The 17,741-nt window shown below is 32.5% G+C and overlaps 3 protein-coding genes across 4 annotated transcripts; 2 read left to right on the forward strand and 1 right to left on the reverse strand.

Moving 5' to 3' along the window:
* Positions 1-3,989: 3,989 nt before the first annotated feature.
* Positions 3,990-7,282, forward strand: LOC127093020 (uncharacterized). 2 transcript variants are annotated; one of them, XM_051031917.1, is made up of 11 exons: positions 3,990-4,323; positions 4,422-4,576; positions 4,687-4,954; positions 5,041-5,416; positions 5,498-5,591; positions 5,727-5,843; positions 5,926-6,083; positions 6,169-6,289; positions 6,373-6,543; positions 6,651-6,710; positions 6,804-7,282. In XM_051031917.1, the coding sequence occupies exons 6-11, from the start codon at positions 5,832-5,834 to the stop codon at positions 6,960-6,962; spliced, it is 681 nt and encodes a 226-aa protein (XP_050887874.1). In that variant the 5' UTR covers positions 3,990-4,323; positions 4,422-4,576; positions 4,687-4,954; positions 5,041-5,416; positions 5,498-5,591; positions 5,727-5,831; the 3' UTR covers positions 6,963-7,282. The 2 variants fall into 2 exon arrangements, with proteins under 2 accessions (XP_050887874.1, XP_050887873.1); XM_051031916.1 differs by lacking the exons at positions 3,990-4,323; positions 4,422-4,576; positions 4,687-4,954; positions 5,041-5,416; positions 5,498-5,591 and having other exon boundaries at positions 5,600-5,843.
* Positions 4,436-5,694, forward strand: LOC127096510 (uncharacterized). Its single transcript, XM_051035070.1, has 5 exons — positions 4,436-4,576; positions 4,687-4,954; positions 5,041-5,131; positions 5,289-5,416; positions 5,498-5,694. Exons 1-5 carry the CDS (start codon positions 4,436-4,438, stop codon positions 5,692-5,694), a joined length of 825 nt encoding a protein of 274 aa, XP_050891027.1.
* A 7,459-nt stretch (positions 7,283-14,741) lies between the features above and the next one.
* On the reverse strand, positions 14,742-17,033 carry LOC127090972 (uncharacterized). Its single transcript, XM_051029457.1, has one exon. It carries the CDS (start codon positions 16,695-16,697, stop codon positions 15,114-15,116), a length of 1,584 nt encoding a protein of 527 aa, XP_050885414.1. The 5' UTR covers positions 16,698-17,033; the 3' UTR covers positions 14,742-15,113.
* Between the last annotated feature and the right edge of the window lie 708 nt (positions 17,034-17,741).

Consider the following 17,741-nt stretch of genomic DNA (forward strand, 5'->3'; position numbering starts at 1 on the left):
AGTGAAGGTGTCAGCTTAATCAGGTAAGGGGAAGATTGTTTCATAATGATGTTAAGCTTAAGATAGTAAGGAACCCCTTTTCTCATTTATTGATGTTGTTGATTGAATTGTGTGAGGTTTGTGCAAAACCTCAATGATTAGGTTGATTGTTGATTATGTTTCATATTGTTGATGTTGATTTTATTATTACTGATGTAAAATTTGTGTAAATCTATACTGATTAAAATTGATTGTTGATGTTTATTTGTTTATGTTATGTTTGGATGAAGAAAGCATGGAATTTGATGTGGTATATGTTAGATTGATGTTCTTGATGCGGAAAATTGTTGTTGATATGTATATATTGAACTTTGGTGTTTAATCAGATGTAAACTTGAAGAAAATCAAGATCTGGATACTATTTCCATGGCTGAAATGCAGAAAAGGTGATTCTACAATGTTGACGGGTGTCATCCTAGATGACGGTCAGATCGTCATCTCCTTGGGGAAGAAGACATGCCATCGCCTGATAACAGACATCAACGAGTATGGCGGTCAGACCGTCAACACTTAGCGACGAGCGTCATTCCTTTTTTTACAGCCGTCAACAATGATGGTTGAGTGTTCCCAGGGATGACGATCGCCATGGTCATGATAGTCACACCGCCAACCCTATGTTAACCGATATTTTATGTTTGATCGATTTTTGTGTAAAGGTTTTGATTCCTCGATTTTAATGCATTTTTTAAGTGACAGGTTATTGAGAAAATTGATTGTGGTTGATTATTAATGAGTGAATTATTGACCGCCTTATGAGTAGGCAAAGTTTAAGGTTATTGAGTTGAAAGTTCAAGGAAAACCAATGTTGATGCGATGTAATGTGGTGATATGTTTAGGTTCAGAAAACCCGTGTTGATGTGTTAACCTTAATCGACAGTGTTGAGATGTTAGTCTTAACCGGTAGTGTTGATAATTGGTATAGGAGGTTCGAATAAAGATTCTTTGCATTAATTTGTAGCATCATGTAGTCGTGTATATCGAAGACTAGCCAAGGACTTCGATTGAGTGTTGTAGGACTTTAGTCTAGTGTTGACTGACGATCACTCAGTAAAATAACTTTGATATTGTGGACTTTGGTCCAGTGTTGTAGGATTTTTATTTAGTGTTTTAGGATGGTACCACATACATGGGGGTAGAGGAATTACGCATTGCATAATGATGTTATATAATATATATATATATATATATATATATATATATATATATATATATATATATATATATATATTGGTTTAAAACATTGATATGAACTATACTTCTTGTTTATAAATCGTTTGAATTGTGGAATATATTCCCACCCCCTTTCTTATCTCTATTGAAATTATGTTCCTCATGGGACAGATGTCGAACTCGATGATTCGACAATCGATTCGACAAGATACACCAGAACCACTACAATAGCAAGTACAAGGTGATGTAGCAGAAAATTAATAAACAACACAGTCAATTTTTTACCTAGTTCGGTGAAACTACACCTACATCTAAGGGCTGAGTCCATAACCCAAGAAAGGAAATTCACTATTAGTAGTTTGGTATAATTAAACTTATAAGCAACAACAAATCCTACGTTGTTCAATGCCTCTTCCTAACACTATCCAATGACTTTCTATTTAGAGTCCCCCCTAAACATGAGAACCTACTCACTTTCTTCTCTATCACACAACTCATGACAGGGTTAAATAATCACTAAATTCTAGCGATCAACTCCAATCTTAACAAAATAAAAGAATATTGAATATTATAACTCAATTAAACAAACCTTTTATTCCAAGTGATTGAAACATAGAGGTGTACATAATACTGTTGAATTTACAATTCAACTACAAACCTTTTATACCAAGTTACTGAAACATAAAGGTGTGCATAAAAATAACAAAGACTCTTGTAAACCCTGGCACTCTAAAATCTTTAATGGAAATGCTTCCTTTCCGATGTAGGCTTTAGCTCCTTATATAGCAAAATAACTATGAACTTTTTCTTTATCAATCTGCAATTATTTTTTTCCATAATCTTTGCACAATCTGTTGGATATTTGATTTTCTCTTTGAATGTCTCCAACAAAAATATATGATTTAGTTTGTTATGAATTCAAATTTAAATCTTTTTTAAATTTGATTTGATCTTCAGAAATGTGCAACAAATTATAGAATCATATTGCTAAACCAATAACAATAAAACATAACCGAATCTTCTGAAAAGATTTTGTTAAAACACAACAGTCTGACACCTGTTGCACGAGACTCAGATGTCGTACCAACATGTTGGAGCATCGCGCCCAACATGTGTCCCTTTTGCAGTTCCATACAGCTTTAGCAAGCTAGACCAATTTTGAACACTTGAACACTTCTTTAAGGTGTTGTTTTGTCAAATACAACTAATCTAAAGGACCAATCTATCAGGAATAACAATTGTCCTCTTTGAAAAATTGTGGCAAAACAACTCTTCAAGATAAATAACATTTCTTCAATAAGAACAAGTGACAACCAATAAGACTATTGGATATTCAGAGCATTTAAACAACATCAACTTCCATATATTAGAGTTAAGTAGAGTTGTCAAAATGGAATACCTGATCCTAAATGGGTCGGTCCTAGCGAACCTCGAACTTTTTAGGGCTGAGCAAAAAAGTCATGTTGTAATATGGGTTCGAAAATTACTACCCGAACCTGATCTTAAATGTTTTTATATTAATAAAAAAATTAAAATAAAAATCGGTAATGTTTACTATAAATAAAATTAAAAATATATTATTTTAAATGCACTATATTATATTTTATAAATACTATAATGTGTTTTTAAATACAATACATATTATATTATATAAAATAATATTTAAATATTTAATCTAAGAGAAACTAATAGAATAAAAGAAAAGAGTGTTGATTATATTAATATATAAAATTTTAAAAAGAAAGATTGAATAGAATAGATAAAAAATATAATGAAAAGAAAAAAATTAATGTGATTTTAAAATAAGACAAAATAAATATTAATATAATTTTTTTAAATTTCATAGTTATGCGGATCTAACGATTAATTATAATAGATAGCGAATTTTTAGATTCGATCTAATAAATTTTTGAAAAATATAAACTATATTTAAAAACCTAAATCCTATAATTTTTCGAACTTGACGAATCGACTATATGAACAGATCAATTTTGACTCATATGAACGGGTCAAAATTTTGACGGCTATACTTTAACCCATATCAAAATTCCTCTATATTTACTATTATGTATTATTAATTCACAATGCATTCCAATTTTTTAATATAATATATTAAGCTAATTGTTATATTCAAAATTACAAATGTTCAGATTCATCTAAATATCTTATTGGCATAAGTTTTGAATTTTAATGTAAAAAAATTTAAATTTTAATGTAAAAAACTTATTTTATAAAGCTTAAAAAAAGTAAATTTTCTTTAAAAAAAGGGTATTCAATGCATCCGAATTGAAATATTTGACCTTTTAAAAGCTTTAAAAAAGGTGAGTTTTATAAAAAAAATTCAAAAGCTTAAAAAAAAAGAAGTAAGTTTTATAAAAAAAATGTGTATTCAATGCATTGTAGTATTTGTCTTTTAAAAAAATATTTTCTTTATTTAAAAATTGCATAAAGAGCTAAAAAAAAGTAAGTTTTCTTTAAAAAAAATTCAATACTTCTGAAATTGAAATATTTAATTTTAAAAAAAATATTTTATTTATTTAAATTACTTAAAGAGTGTCTGATCTCCGACGCATGGCATGATGACGTCAAGTTACATTAGAATCTAATATCTAATATCTAACTAATAAAAACAATCCCTAATTACTCTCTAATTTACCCTTTTGATCAAATCTATTTTTAACTAAAACAAAAGGGCATTACTGACTTTTTCAAAATTCCTGAACTATTAGAGATTTGGCAATTAATTTTGTTGAGGTGTCATTTCTTAGTTTATTCTCACATATATGGTTTATACAAAATACAAAATGGGATACACGAGGAACGCTTTGGGATACGCAGACACCAATTCATTTTATGCCTCTTTGAATTCCAATTCAATTTGGAAAATTGAGTTTCATTTATAATTCAATTTGAAAAATTGAGTTTCATTTATAATTGTTTTGGGAATTAGAAAACCCTATCTACACCATGGCTTTACAAATTCATTCTTCTTCCCCTTTTAACTCATTCATGATATCTTTCTGTTTCCCCTTTCAATTCATTCACAAATTGAAAACCTATTTTCGTCACTCATTCACAAATTCTTTCTTCTTCCTCTTTCAACTTTTCCATTCGGTAAACTCCATAACCTTTCCACAATTTCATTGATAATCATGTTTCTTCTATTTTTTGAACGTATTGTAACCTACTAATTAGGTTTCAAATTTTTTCAGAATTTACATCAAAGATGGCGCGACCGATTGAATCCGTGATGGACATTAACGATTCTAAAGATTTGTGGAAGATTGTTGTTCGTTGTAGACATCTCTGGACTGTGAGAAGTTCGTCAAACAAAGAACACCTTGAACTAATTTTGGTTGATTCTAAGGTATTATTTTCACTGTTAGTTGTTTATGTTTTAATTTTCGTACTTATTTCTATATAGTTAATGATTATCTGAAACAAATTTGGCACATTTTTATTTTTTATGATTAAAAGCTGGATATGATACAAGCAATTGTACCATCCCATCTGGTGTCGAAATATGTGGGCGATCTTGCCGTAGGAGCTTCATATATCATGCAGAACTTTAAAGTCTCAAACAACGATTTCTCCTTTAAGTCTACTACTCACGGATACAAGTTGGTATTTTGTGGTTCAACTTATGTTAAGAAAACGGAACTCCCGGAGATTCCTATAGATTATTTCAACATTCTTGGTTTGGCGTCCATTGCTGATGGAAAATTTCAGCCTAATGTATTGGTTGGTACGTTGATATTTATATATATTATTCACCTATTTTATTTGAATTATCTTGTATGTATGCTTACATTGTTAATCAAACTTTTGAAGACGTAGTTGGAGGAGTTACTGAAATTCTGCAGACTCAGATAAACTCAGATAACAACAAAAGTAAGTTTGTGTTTATGATCACTGACATGAGGTATGAAAACATTTGAGTTCGTATACTCAAAAAAACTATTTACATTGTATTCGTTTCCTTTTTGTTGGTTTCCATTCTGTTAAAAATCATAAAGTGTTTTGCTTTTGTTTGTTGTGGTGTAATTGAACCACAACATCTTTGCTTTTTTTATTGGTAGCAAAATTGCCGTGCAGTGTACACTATGGGGTAATTTTGCATTGCAATTTTATGAATACTACAAGAACCATGGGGAAGATGTGAACATTGTTGTTCTATTACAAAACGCAAGGATAAAGGCTGCGCAAGGTAAACGTTATCGTGTTCTGTTGATAATTTAAATACCCAATGTATTTGCTTCATTATGCTGATATTTAGTTGGTGTTGAAGGAGGTTTTCCTTTAAATGTATCCAATGCTTGGAGTGGCACAAAGCTGATCATTAATGATATTAGTAATGTTGAAATTAAGAAGCTGAAGGATAGGTATTTCACAAACATCTTGGCGTATCAGATTTCCCTTATGATTTTTTCGTATAATGTCGTACATGGTGATAGAATTTTACTCTATATTGATTCTTTTATATAATGACTTGCAACCTAAATGCTGAACTGCCAAAGCTTTCTTCATCAAGTTTGCAAGTTGAAACAACTCAAACCTCACAGTATTCCGATTTTGATAAATTTATATGGAAGGTCGAAGTCATTAGTTTGGCTGAGATCGCGATGCTTAAACAAGTATGCAGGCTGCACATGAAACTTTAATTTGTTCTTAATCTTTATGTTATTTATATAATATAAGTGAAAATTCATTTTACAGGAAACAACATGTGTCACCATAGCGAAGTTGGAGAAGTTTGAAGTTGGTAATTCCGGTTGGTATTACGATGGTTATGCTGAATGTACTAAGAGCGTCGCTGTAAAAGATGGCAAACTTAAGTGCTATGCAAATCACATAAGTTCTGAACCCGTGCCAAGGTATTCATTCATCGTTGTGTTATGAAACTGTTTCAATGGGAGTTATAAATTGGGTTCAATCTATTTAAATGAGATTTATATATAGGTACAAACTTGAAGTGTTGGGAGTTGATGGTAAATTCAAGTCTCGTTTCGTCTTTTGGGATAGTGACTGTTTCAAGTTAATTGGAAAATCTGCTCTACAGATGAAAAATGAATTAGTGGAGGTAATATGAGTGTCTTCAAATGTTGTACAAGAAATTGCTAATAATATATTTTGTTAATATGTATATTTTTTGCTGAAATTTAGGCTGGTGAAGACAATCCGTTAGAATTCCCTTTTGGTCTTGATGCTATGTTGAAGAAGGAGTTGGCAATTAGAGCTGTTTTTCAACCGAAATTTAATCGTCTTTCGGTTATTAGCTTTAAAGACGATGAAGATTCACGTAAGAAAGTTAAGGACACCTTCAAGTCTCATGAGGTATGTATTAACATATTATTGGCAAATGTTCCAATCTCATTGATTTGTATCTTAATTCTGATTTGAGTTAACAAAAATACCCTAATAATTCCATTATCTCTCTGCAGGATGTATCGAAAATTCCAATTTCATTGTCTTTCTCACAAGATGATATGAAGAGTTTATCGGTAAGTTATATTTTATATTTTATATCTTATATCGAATTAGTTGTCATATATTCCTGCTTTCAATATCTAATTGAAGACACACATGATTTTCAGGAACCTTTATCTGTATCTGCTGATTTCGACCCCAATGCTGCGAATTCTGTGATGACCCCCTATAAACGTATAAATCCTGAAGCGTCAGAAGATGTTGAAAGTGTTCAACTTTCCTCTACGAAGACGATGAAACCTGTAAAAAAGGAAGATGGTCGATAGATGATGATTGAGTTATTTGTAATATTTCATGGAATTTCATAGTTTTGATTTTGTTATATTTTAGTTTTAAATCGACAAATGTTTCAAGACAATCCAAACTATTTGGAAGTTGATTTTTTGTCTATCTTATGCGTTTCAATTATGATGTTTTTGGTTCTTCAAACAAATATATCAGAAATAATGTTATAGTTGTTTGGATTAAATCCTGATTCTCATCATGGAAATAATATATCTCTTATGTGAGACACATTTTAGGATCAAGTTTTATAATTGAAGCACTCTTGTAACAGTATTTTGTTGTAGCAACATTTAATAGTCTATAAAACTACAAAGTAATAAATTATTATTTTTTCTATGGCCAGGATATTAAAAAATGTCATTTTCATCCGTTTGAACTTTAGCAAATTTTTTAGTATAACTTTACATATTTTTAAATATTCTTTATACTTTAGCAAATTTTAAAATAATTTTTTTTATAAGTAATTAAATTTTTTAGTATAACTTTACATATTTTTAAATATTCTTTATACTTTAGCAAATTTTAAAATAATTTTTTTTATAAGTAATTAAATTTTTTTATAAGGTCAGAGGGAGTATATATTTTTTATCTTACTTGCTTAGTCTTTAAATCTTCTATTGGATATTTAAAGTAGATTAGCCCATTGTTTTAAAAAGTGAAAGTTTGATGTGATATTACAATGTGTCTTATGGGTAGTGTAGCTATGTTGTAGTATTGAATGATGAGAATATAAAATAAGTGTCACTATAAGGTTTTGCATGTGTCAATATTACTTCTAATGCACACAAAAACTTTTCATGTTTTCCAATGCTTCTGCGTTTTACAATGCTAAGATTATAATGAGTTATGCATGCTTTTTTTACTTTTTAAGTGTGTCTTTTAGTCTACCTATGTACCATTAATCATAACTCTACCTATGCTTTTTTTATTATAAGTCGTTTTTGACTTTTCACACGTATTAAGAAATGTAATAATTATGGTATAAAAAAGAGAAATTAGGAAGGATTTTACAAAGTTGTCCTTCATTAATGATATTGGAAAGATAAATTGATATAATTGAAAGAAGAGAGAATAATAAATATTTAAGGGTATAATAGGAAAAATAACATTAATGACTCATTGATATTATAAAACGACTTATATTGTGGTACAAAATATTTTCCCAAAGCGACTTATAATAAAAAACGGAGGTAGTATATAATTAGAAAACCAATACCACATAATATATTGAACAGGCTTACCAATTATTAATGTAACAAAAACTAATTATTAAACCAATACCAAATGATATTTTAAACCATTTTCTTTTACTGTATGAATATACTACTATATGATTTAATTTATAAGACTAATTTTTTAAAAAAAGAACATTAAAACTTGCATGACTATTAGCTTTTAGGTTCATGACTTTTACTCTAATTGTTCTTGCGACATGTTATAGGTAGAAGCTTTGTTCCTGTTAGAATGGCTACCACCCAAACATAAAGATTTCCAACTTTTGTTATATTCTAACATGGTTTCTATTCTTCTTAAGATAATCTGATATCATCATCTACATTCACTACAATTCTCCAACGAAATGGAACCACCTGCTAACTCCAATAAAGAAATTGCAGCTTTGGCACGACGTAAAAGGAAGCAAATTCTTAAAGATAGAAGATCGAAAAAACTCTGAAACATAGATAACTTTTATAACCACTATGAAGCTTCTCAGATGTACTACGCTCCATCGAGGCCAATCATCAGAACACCACTGTCTAATATAACTTCAATTGTTCTTAAGGAAAGAAATATGTTTTCACATTCTCCTGGAATTGCAACAGGCAGTGGTATTTCAATGAAGAATTTTGAAAGTGTCTCTACAAAACAGGCTGCGGCTTTTGCACGGGAAAGGAGAAAACAAATTCTGCAAAGAAGAATCTCACAATCTCATGATGAGAACTTTGACAAGAATTCTCCAAGTTGTTTCATGATCAATACTCCATCATTTACTCATTTAGTAACACCACCTTCCAATATAACTTCTCCACATTCTAATGCAAGAAACTTGAACATGAGTGCGCAACCAAGTACTTCTGCTTACAAATCCAAAAAACAACTGAATGTGGGTGCTATTCAATCCATGAGTGTGAAACTTTTAAATTATTTTGCCAATGAGAATCATGATCCCTCTTCTTCATCCACACCCAATTCTCCTGTACATGATGCATCTACTTTCAATTATGTTCCAAATTTTAACATTGCTATGCATAACTCTGTTGATGATACATCCACTGATGATTCTATCAGTGACAGCTCTTGCGAATTTAATGTTGCAGATGGAAATTATGATTCCAGTTTCAGTCTTGATGATGACGAAGCCTTTCAATACAATTCCTCATCAATTGATTCTTGCAATATTGGTATGTTTAACTCTAACATTTGTTTTACTTATAACTTTTCATTTAACAGACTTAGCAAATTTAATAAATGCATTATAATATTCAAAAACGTTTCTTTTAAATAGATTATTCTGATATTGGTGATCCTACGGTTGAGTGCACACATTGTGGAACACTTATGTGGTTTCAAGAAAAAACGAAGAAAGGAAAGAATTGTTCAGTTCCTAAGTTCCAACTATGTTGCGGAAACGGAAAAGTTGTTTTGCCACTTTTGAAAACACCACCATTATTACTTCGGCGTTTATTGTTTGATAATAGCAAAAGCGAAAGTATAAATTATCAGCAATATTGTCGATTGTACAACATGATATTTGCTTTTACATCATCGGGTATGAAGGTCGACAACAGATTTCAAGATGGAAGGGGACCACCTAATCTAAGAATACATGGACAAGTCTGCCATCGGATTGGGAGCATGCTTCCTTTACCTGGAGAATCTCCAAAGTTTGCTCAACTATACATTTTCGACACCGACAATGAGGTTCAGAATAGAATTGAAGCAATAGGGTGAGTTTATATTCTTCATACGGTTTACTTCATGATTAAAAATTCCATAATTCTAAAAAATATGCCATCACAATATACTATTAATAGATTTTGAATAGACTAACCTTTAGAAAATCAATATGCAGGAACAACCCCTATATTATTCCAGATACTGTTAAAAGATTGAAGCTTATGTTGGATAAGTTCAACACACATGCTAAGTCTTTTAGGATGGCAGCAGATAGATTGAAAAATTGCAGTTTACCTGATCTTAAGTTGAAATTAATCTCTGACAGATCAATAGACGGCAGGATCTACAACCATCCAACTGTTTCAGAGGTCGCCGCACTTATCGTTGGTGATGTTGATACAGGTCATAAAAGAGATATTCTTCTTGAGAGACAGAGTGGACAACTGAAAAGAATAAGTGAGTTTCATCCAAGTTATTTGTCATACCAGTATCCACTGTTGTTTCCTTACGGTGAAGATGGATTTAGAGTTGGCGTTCTTCTTAGGGAAACTAATTCAAAAAAACCAATGAAGAGGAATAAGCTTACAATTAGAGAATGGCTTGCTTTTAGGATTCAATCTAGGAATAATGAAGCACAAACACTATTACTGTCAAGAAGGTTGTTTCAACAATTCTTGGTTGATGGATTTACAATGATGGAGTCTCAAAGATTAAATTATATAAGAAAACATCAAAAAAGGTTGCCTGTTTCTAAATATGGCAATTTGAATGATGGAGAACAGAATGCCAACACTCAAGGTTCCAACAAAGGTAAAAGAGTCGTTTTACCGTCGACTTATGTTGGAAGTCGAAGGTTCATGGAACAACTTTATTTTGATGGCATGGCTATTTGTAGTCACTTTGGTTTTCCGGATCTTTTTATCACATTTACTTGCAATCCTAACTGGCCTGAAATTCAGAGATTGGTTGCCAAAAATAACTTGAATTCTCAAGATCGTCCGAATATCATTTTTAGAGTCTTCAAGATTAAGTTTGATGAGTTGTTGTGTGATCTAACAAAAAAGCATGTGTTAGGGAGAGTTGTTGCATGTAAGTTTTAATTCTAATTATTTTATCTAATGATATACGTATTATCCGAATATTTAATGATAAACTCATTTTATTGCAGATATATACACAATTGAATTTCAAAAGCGGGGTTTACCACATTCCCATATCCTTCTATTCTTGCATCCCTCCAGCAAGTATCCAACTCCAGATGATATAGACAAGATCATTTCAGCAGAGATACCAACAGAGCAAGATGATAAGCCACTATATGATTTGGTAAAGACACATATGATCCATGGTCCATGTGGTATAGCAAACAGGTCTTCACCCTGCATGAAAGATGGAAAGTGCTCAAAATACTTTCCCAAAAAGTTTCAGCCCCAGGCCATTGTTGATCAAGATGGATATCCTATGTATCGAAGAAGAGAAACCGGTAATACGGTTATGAAAAAACAAGTTCAACTTGATAACAGGTATGTAGTTCCTTATAATCCATATTTGTTGAAAAAATATCAAGCACACGTCAATATGGAGTGGTGTAATCAGAGTACTTCTATTAAGTACTTATTCAAGTATATTAACAAAGGTTATGATAGAATTACTGATGCGGTTGTCCAAACTGAATCTGATGGAACTTCGGTCATAAGAAATGTTGATGAAATCAAGCAATATCTTGATTGTAGATATGTCTCACCAAGTGAAGCGTGTTGGAGGCTTTTTTCATTTCCTATTCATGGTAGGTCACCAGCAGTTGAGAGGTTGTACTTCCATCTTGAGGGAGATAATTCTGTTTACTATACTGATTATGAATTGATTGATGAGGTGCTTAACAAACCAAGTGTGAAAGAATCAATGTTTACGGCGTGGATGGAAGCAAACAAAATATACTTTGAGGCACAAAATTTAACTTACTCTCAATTTCTGACGAAGTTTGTATATGATAGAAGATATAGACGGTGGAGACCACGAAAAAGGGGTCATACTATTGGCCGCCTAATTTGGGTTCCTCCAAGTACCGGTGGGTTGTATTATTTGAGAGGAGGTGTGTTTTTTTTACATGGTTACGGAGGAACCGGCAAAACTTTCATGTGGATAACACTATCAAGTGCCCTTCGTTCACAGAAAAAAATTGTTCTTACTGTTGCTTCAAGTGGGATAGCATCATTATTATTGCCAGGTGGAAGAACCGCACATTCAAAGTTCAAAATACCCGTGCCAACACTTGACAACTCAACTTGCAATATCAACAAAGACACTGATCATTCACAGCTACTTGAAGCCACCGATGTCATAATATGGGATGAAGCACCTATGTCTCATAGGCACTGCTTTGAGACATTGGATAAAACCCTAAAAGATGTCATGAGCAAAAAGGGTTTCCAAAATGCAATTTTTGGTGGAAAGGTTGTTGTTTTCGGAGGAGATTTCTGACAGATTCTTTCAGTTGTTCCTAGAGCAAGTCGTTCTGATATTGTCCATGCATCTATTAGCTCATCCTATGTTTGGGAATATTGTCAGGTTCTAAAGCTCACAAAGAATATGAGACTTCGACATGGAAGGGATAATACAAGTTCTGATGAACTAGCAAAATTCTCAAAATGGATATTGCAAGTTGGTGATGGTAAGATTTCTGAACCAAATGATGGATTGGTTGATATAGAAATTCCAAAAGAATTATTAATTTCAAATTTTGAAGATCCAATAAGGGCTATCGTTGATTACACATATCCGAATTTGTTGGAAAAATTTCAAGATGTTACGTTCTTACAAGGAAAAGTCATTCTTGCCTCAACCATTGAAGTTGTGGATAGAATCAATCATTACATATTGGATCTGATACCAGGTAAATGTTAGTTAGCTTTTATCTTTTCTAAACATAAAACAATACACTATAGCAATTATTTTTAATAATGTTTTATGTTTTGTTTTATGAACGGATATTTCAGGGGAAGAGAAAGAGTATTTGAGTTTCGATTCAATTGATAGAACAAACACAACTTATAATGAATCTTATGAAGTTTTAACTCCTGAATTTCTTAGTAAATTAAGAACATCAGGAATTCCAAATCATAAGATCAAATTGAAGGTCGGTACACCTATTATGCTAATGAGAAATTTGGATCAGGTTGATGGACTGTGCAATGGAACAAGATTAATTGTTACAAGGTTAGCAAATCATGTCATAGAGGCAAAGATCATGTCTGGAAAGAACATAGGTAACATTTTTTACATTCCAAGAATGTCTATGTCACCGTCTGATTCACCTTGGCCATTTAAGTTGATTCGGAGACAATTTCCAATAATTGTCTCCTATGCAATGACAATTAATAAATCTCAAGGTCAATCACTTGATAGTGTTGGATTGTACTTGCCTACTCCAGTATTTAGTCATGGTCAGTTGTATGTTGCTATTTCACGAGTTAAGAGCAAAAGTGGGCTAAAAATCCTAATCCATGACAAGGACAATTCACCGTGTTCGACTACTACAAATATTGTGTACAAGGAGGTCTTCGAAGCACTTGGTTAACCGGTAAGCTTTTTATCTTATTATATTTTGACAACAATTTAATTACTTTCTACTTTATTCAATAACTTTTTTTGCTTACCTCGACTATATGAAATTAAATAAATTATCATGCTTACTGTATATGAGTCAAATGGTTCTTTTGTATGAACATCCTTCTAATGCTTTATGCTACTAATGTTATTTTACTTTTCATCTTATGAGACATTCACTTAAACTCATGAATTGTATTTGTTTGTCATGCAGGCATTGATCCTCATTCGACCAAAGACACAGTTGTTTGTTAACTTTTGATAGCAATTTTTTTACTTTGAATAATTGGACTATGGTTGAAATTTCTATTGTTTTTTTTATTTAAGAATGTTTCAAATTTTAATTTATTTTAGTTTTAAGATCCAGAATACTTTTCGAACTAAAGTTTACTATGCTATTTGTCCAGAATAGCTATATAAATCTGCTCTTTTATTTTATCCAACATTTTCACACAAATGTTTCTCACATATTAAATGATTCATTAATTTGACAACAAAAAAATGTTCGCTCGCATATTTTATAAAAAAATTGTTTATGCAATATATTTTTAATTATATAAATATTAATGAACTTAATAAATATATATAAATTTGAAAAGTAATAGTGACAATCATATAATATAAATCCCGACGGTACCCGTGCTTCGCACGGGTACCCCACTAGTGAGAAAAAATAATGAAACCTTGTGTATCCCACATATGCAATCAGTTCGCCCCATCTTTTCTGATGAAGACTACAAAACTCTAATACCGGGGTAATTACTACATTTTATTATTTAAACGACTAACGATTATGTAAAAACCACATACTTATACAATGCTGCAGTTTTCACCCATGACCTAGTAGTTCAAATAGTATAGGTAAAACAGAGAAATCAATGGTTATAAATGAACTCGAGTAGATAGAACAGAACTGCAACAGAATTGAGACAAAATGATCAAACGAATGAAACCTACCCAAATGATAAAGAACCCCATGGTTTCTCTTCAAACACACAAATCATAAACCTCCGATAACAAAAGAGAAAACCAGTTATTCGAAAGTACACATTGGAAAGTACTTTATTCTGCCGTGTGACAAAATTCACCACGGACTAAAAAACAGCTTCTGTCATCATCATTGTAGAACTAGCACAACCTATGTACAATTCAATCACCCAATCAAATCGACATAAAACAGTTATTCATAGTTGCATGGTCATTCATAAATATCTAAGAGAGTTTTTTATGAGAAAAATTCATTGAGAGGGCGCCACTGAGTAAAATATTTTGACATACATTTTAATTCCTGCACAAAGGAACCTGCAAACTTAGGATCTCTCCTACTATTTTCTACATAGACCTACCCAACCAAACTTCGCCCCTCAGGAATAAGTAAAGAAAGACAAAAAGAACCAAACTCATCAACAGTCACATCTCTCAAACCAAACCAAAAGATGTCCTCTGAAGAATACCCTTTCACCTAATCTTTCATTTTACCAGACCATACAATTAGGAACAAAAATAGACACAATAAAAGTAAACTACTAATCTACGGGTCTGCAAATACCAACAATGTATGCATTAAAAACCAGTATCATTCGCCCACCAGCCTTCCCCTAAAAACCCTACTTGAGGATCGGCTTCAGCTACTGAGCAACAGATAAATCATCATCTCCGGCAGTCCCTGAACTTGTCCCAACTATCTGATTCTTGCATACATTCTTCTCACTCACTAAGCAATTTGCACTTTCATTTGTTGCTTCTAGAGTATTCAATTCATCACTTCTATCTATCATTTCATTCTCGCCACTCTCTTTTTGATCCACGCCATCGTTTTCTTTGGCAAAAGACTCATTTGGTACACATTGTTGAGTGGCTAATTCACCCTTAAGCTCATCCTTCTCTCCCTTAACTTCGTCAAACACAAAGCCACCTCCCATTTCATTACCTTTGAACTCGTCCTGATTTGAAACCACCTCGCTTGGAACAGACTCTCCCATAAAGACATCCTCTACACCTTCAGCTTCTGATACTCCATCATTCTCTAACTTAACGGCAGCATTGACCTCAATGTTTTCATTTCTCTCACTTTCCAGCATTGAATCAACCATCTCAACATTGTTCTCAATTCCCATTACAGGTACATCAGATCCCCCCTCACTTTCATTATCAGACACATTCTCCACTACTTCCTCATTGACATCTTCCACTATCTGGTTCTGGCTCTGCCTCTCCAGAAACAGCATCCTCCTTCGCAGATCACCCAACTCCCTCTCCATTAGGAAAAGACGCTCCCTCAAAGTCAAATTCTCTTCCTCCAACTGTGCAATATGAGAATCTTGATCATCAACCCTATTCTCTAAGACATTATTATAATCCCCACCTCCATAATTCGGGTATATCATCTCAAACCGGCTCAAATCATGGTCCAGCCTCCTCTCGACCTCCACATGTTCCTCCACATCACTCTCACTCGACCCATCACCACCATCTTCATCTTCGTCATCATGAACATCACGAAGCCTAATCAAACCCTTCATCGACCCATATCCATCAACACCCCACTCTTCCTTCGCCATATCTCCCAACATCTCCCTCGACGGAGACAATATAGGTGTAGGAAGCACCGCCGGGGTCACAGGACAAGGCGACACAAGCGATGCAATACCACCAGATTTCTTGGCACGAATAATAAACGAAGTGGTATTCCTCGGCGCAAAAGGAGCAAATCTAGCATTAAACTTCTTCTTAGGATAGAACTTACGAGCTTTCAAACGATTCTGAGACTGCAATTCCTGAAGAGTAGGTGGTTGGTAACCGACACTGTTGTTGGTCTGATTGGGTTTTTCCATTCTCCTAATATCTTTCCTCTTGTCACCGCTAACCTTCTTTCCCTTCCAGTTGTTACTATTATTATTACTTCGCCCCGGTTTAGCGAAATTAGGTTTCAAATTAGGGTTCTGAAATTTCATGTTAGGATCCAAAGGAAGCTGCTGAGACCAAACCTTGTATCCTCCACGGTTCATCATCGGAGGCAGATTCTGGTTCATCATTTGCTGATTCATTCCTTGAAACTGAGACTGAGACTGATTAACAATCTGAGGCGGATTCATCTTCATCGTCTGAGACTGAGACTGCGACTGGTTAATTATCTGAGGCGGATTCATCTTCATCATCTGAGACTGGTTCATCTGGCTCAAATTCATCATCATCTTCGATTGATCGTTCATCGTAACCAAACAAACAAACAAACCCTAACTACAAACAAACTAACAATTTCTTGAAATTCCAACGAATAATCACGAAAAACAAACAAAAAAAAGTTATCTCCGATCAGAAATTCTTGATCGGCGGCAGCGGTTATTCCGATTCAAAACCCTAAATCGATGTTTAGTGAAATTAAGAATCGATTAAAATTTTCAAGAAATTAAGGAAAGGGTGAAATCGTGATGAAGAATCGAGATTTCACGAAAGGGGAGATTGAGAAACCCCGATTTTGATTATTATTTTTGTGATTTACTATTCTGAAAAGAGTGGTTAGCGTTTGAAGATCTGTTTCTTGATGTGCTCCTGCGAACCGAAGAGACTTATATAACGGGTTGAGAATAAAATGGGCGGCCCGATTTTTATCTAACCAATTGACGGCTTGGATTTCAGATGCGCTATCGACACACGTCACTCGTACCTAAAAGGTCGATTCGCGATTTCTCATTTATTTATTTTATTTTAACATTAATTAATTGGACCTTCCCATTTTTTATCTTTGTAAGAAAAAAAAAATACTCTATATATTTTACTTTATTATAATATTAATAATAATTGTTTATTCTTTAATAAAGTATGAATAAAATTTACACGTTTAGTACAAATTTAGTTGATTAAATTTGTAATTGTTAATCTTGTTTTCAAAAATTATTTTATTATCCAAATTACGTAGATATTTAATTTTAAAATAGGAATATTTAGTAAACAATATCTTTGTTGTTGTATAATAAAATGGATTAAAAAGGTTAATCAATGCTATTATTTAATTTTAATAGAGTTTAACGCGTCATATTTTATTTTGAAATGGATAAATATGATTGGTCTAGACGAGTGAGAAACGATGGAGATAGATTTGTTAGATTTGACAAAAAAAAATTCTATGATTTGAAATCTCCGAAGTTAACTTCCCATTTTGAGATTGTTTGAAAACGAATTTACAAATTGAAGAATGCATCATTTATACTTGTTGCACAATCTCTTGTCTTCTTATGGGAAAACACCCATAAGTC

This window comes from Lathyrus oleraceus, chromosome 6, assembly GCF_024323335.1.
Source record: "Lathyrus oleraceus cultivar Zhongwan6 chromosome 6, CAAS_Psat_ZW6_1.0, whole genome shotgun sequence".
NCBI classification, from domain to species: Eukaryota; Viridiplantae; Streptophyta; class Magnoliopsida; order Fabales; family Fabaceae; genus Lathyrus; species Lathyrus oleraceus.

Coding starts and splice junctions, on each gene's coding strand:
- LOC127096510 (XM_051035070.1), top strand. CDS start 4,436: ATGGCGCGACCGATTGAATCCGTGATGGACATTAACGATTCTAAAGAT. Junction 4,955..5,040: donor TCAGCCTAATGTATTGGTTG/GTACGTTGATAT, acceptor AAACTTTTGAAG/ACGTAGTTGGAGGAGTTACT. Junction 5,132..5,288: donor TTTATGATCACTGACATGAG/GTATGAAAACAT, acceptor TTTTATTGGTAG/CAAAATTGCCGTGCAGTGTA.
- LOC127093020 (XM_051031916.1), top strand. CDS start 5,694: ATGACTTGCAACCTAAATGCTGAACTGCCAAAGCTTTCTTCATCAAGT. Junction 6,290..6,372: donor TGAAAAATGAATTAGTGGAG/GTAATATGAGTG, acceptor GCTGAAATTTAG/GCTGGTGAAGACAATCCGTT. Junction 6,544..6,650: donor ACACCTTCAAGTCTCATGAG/GTATGTATTAAC, acceptor ATCTCTCTGCAG/GATGTATCGAAAATTCCAAT.
- LOC127090972 (XM_051029457.1), bottom strand. CDS start 16,697: ATGAACGATCAATCGAAGATGATGATGAATTTGAGCCAGATGAACCAG.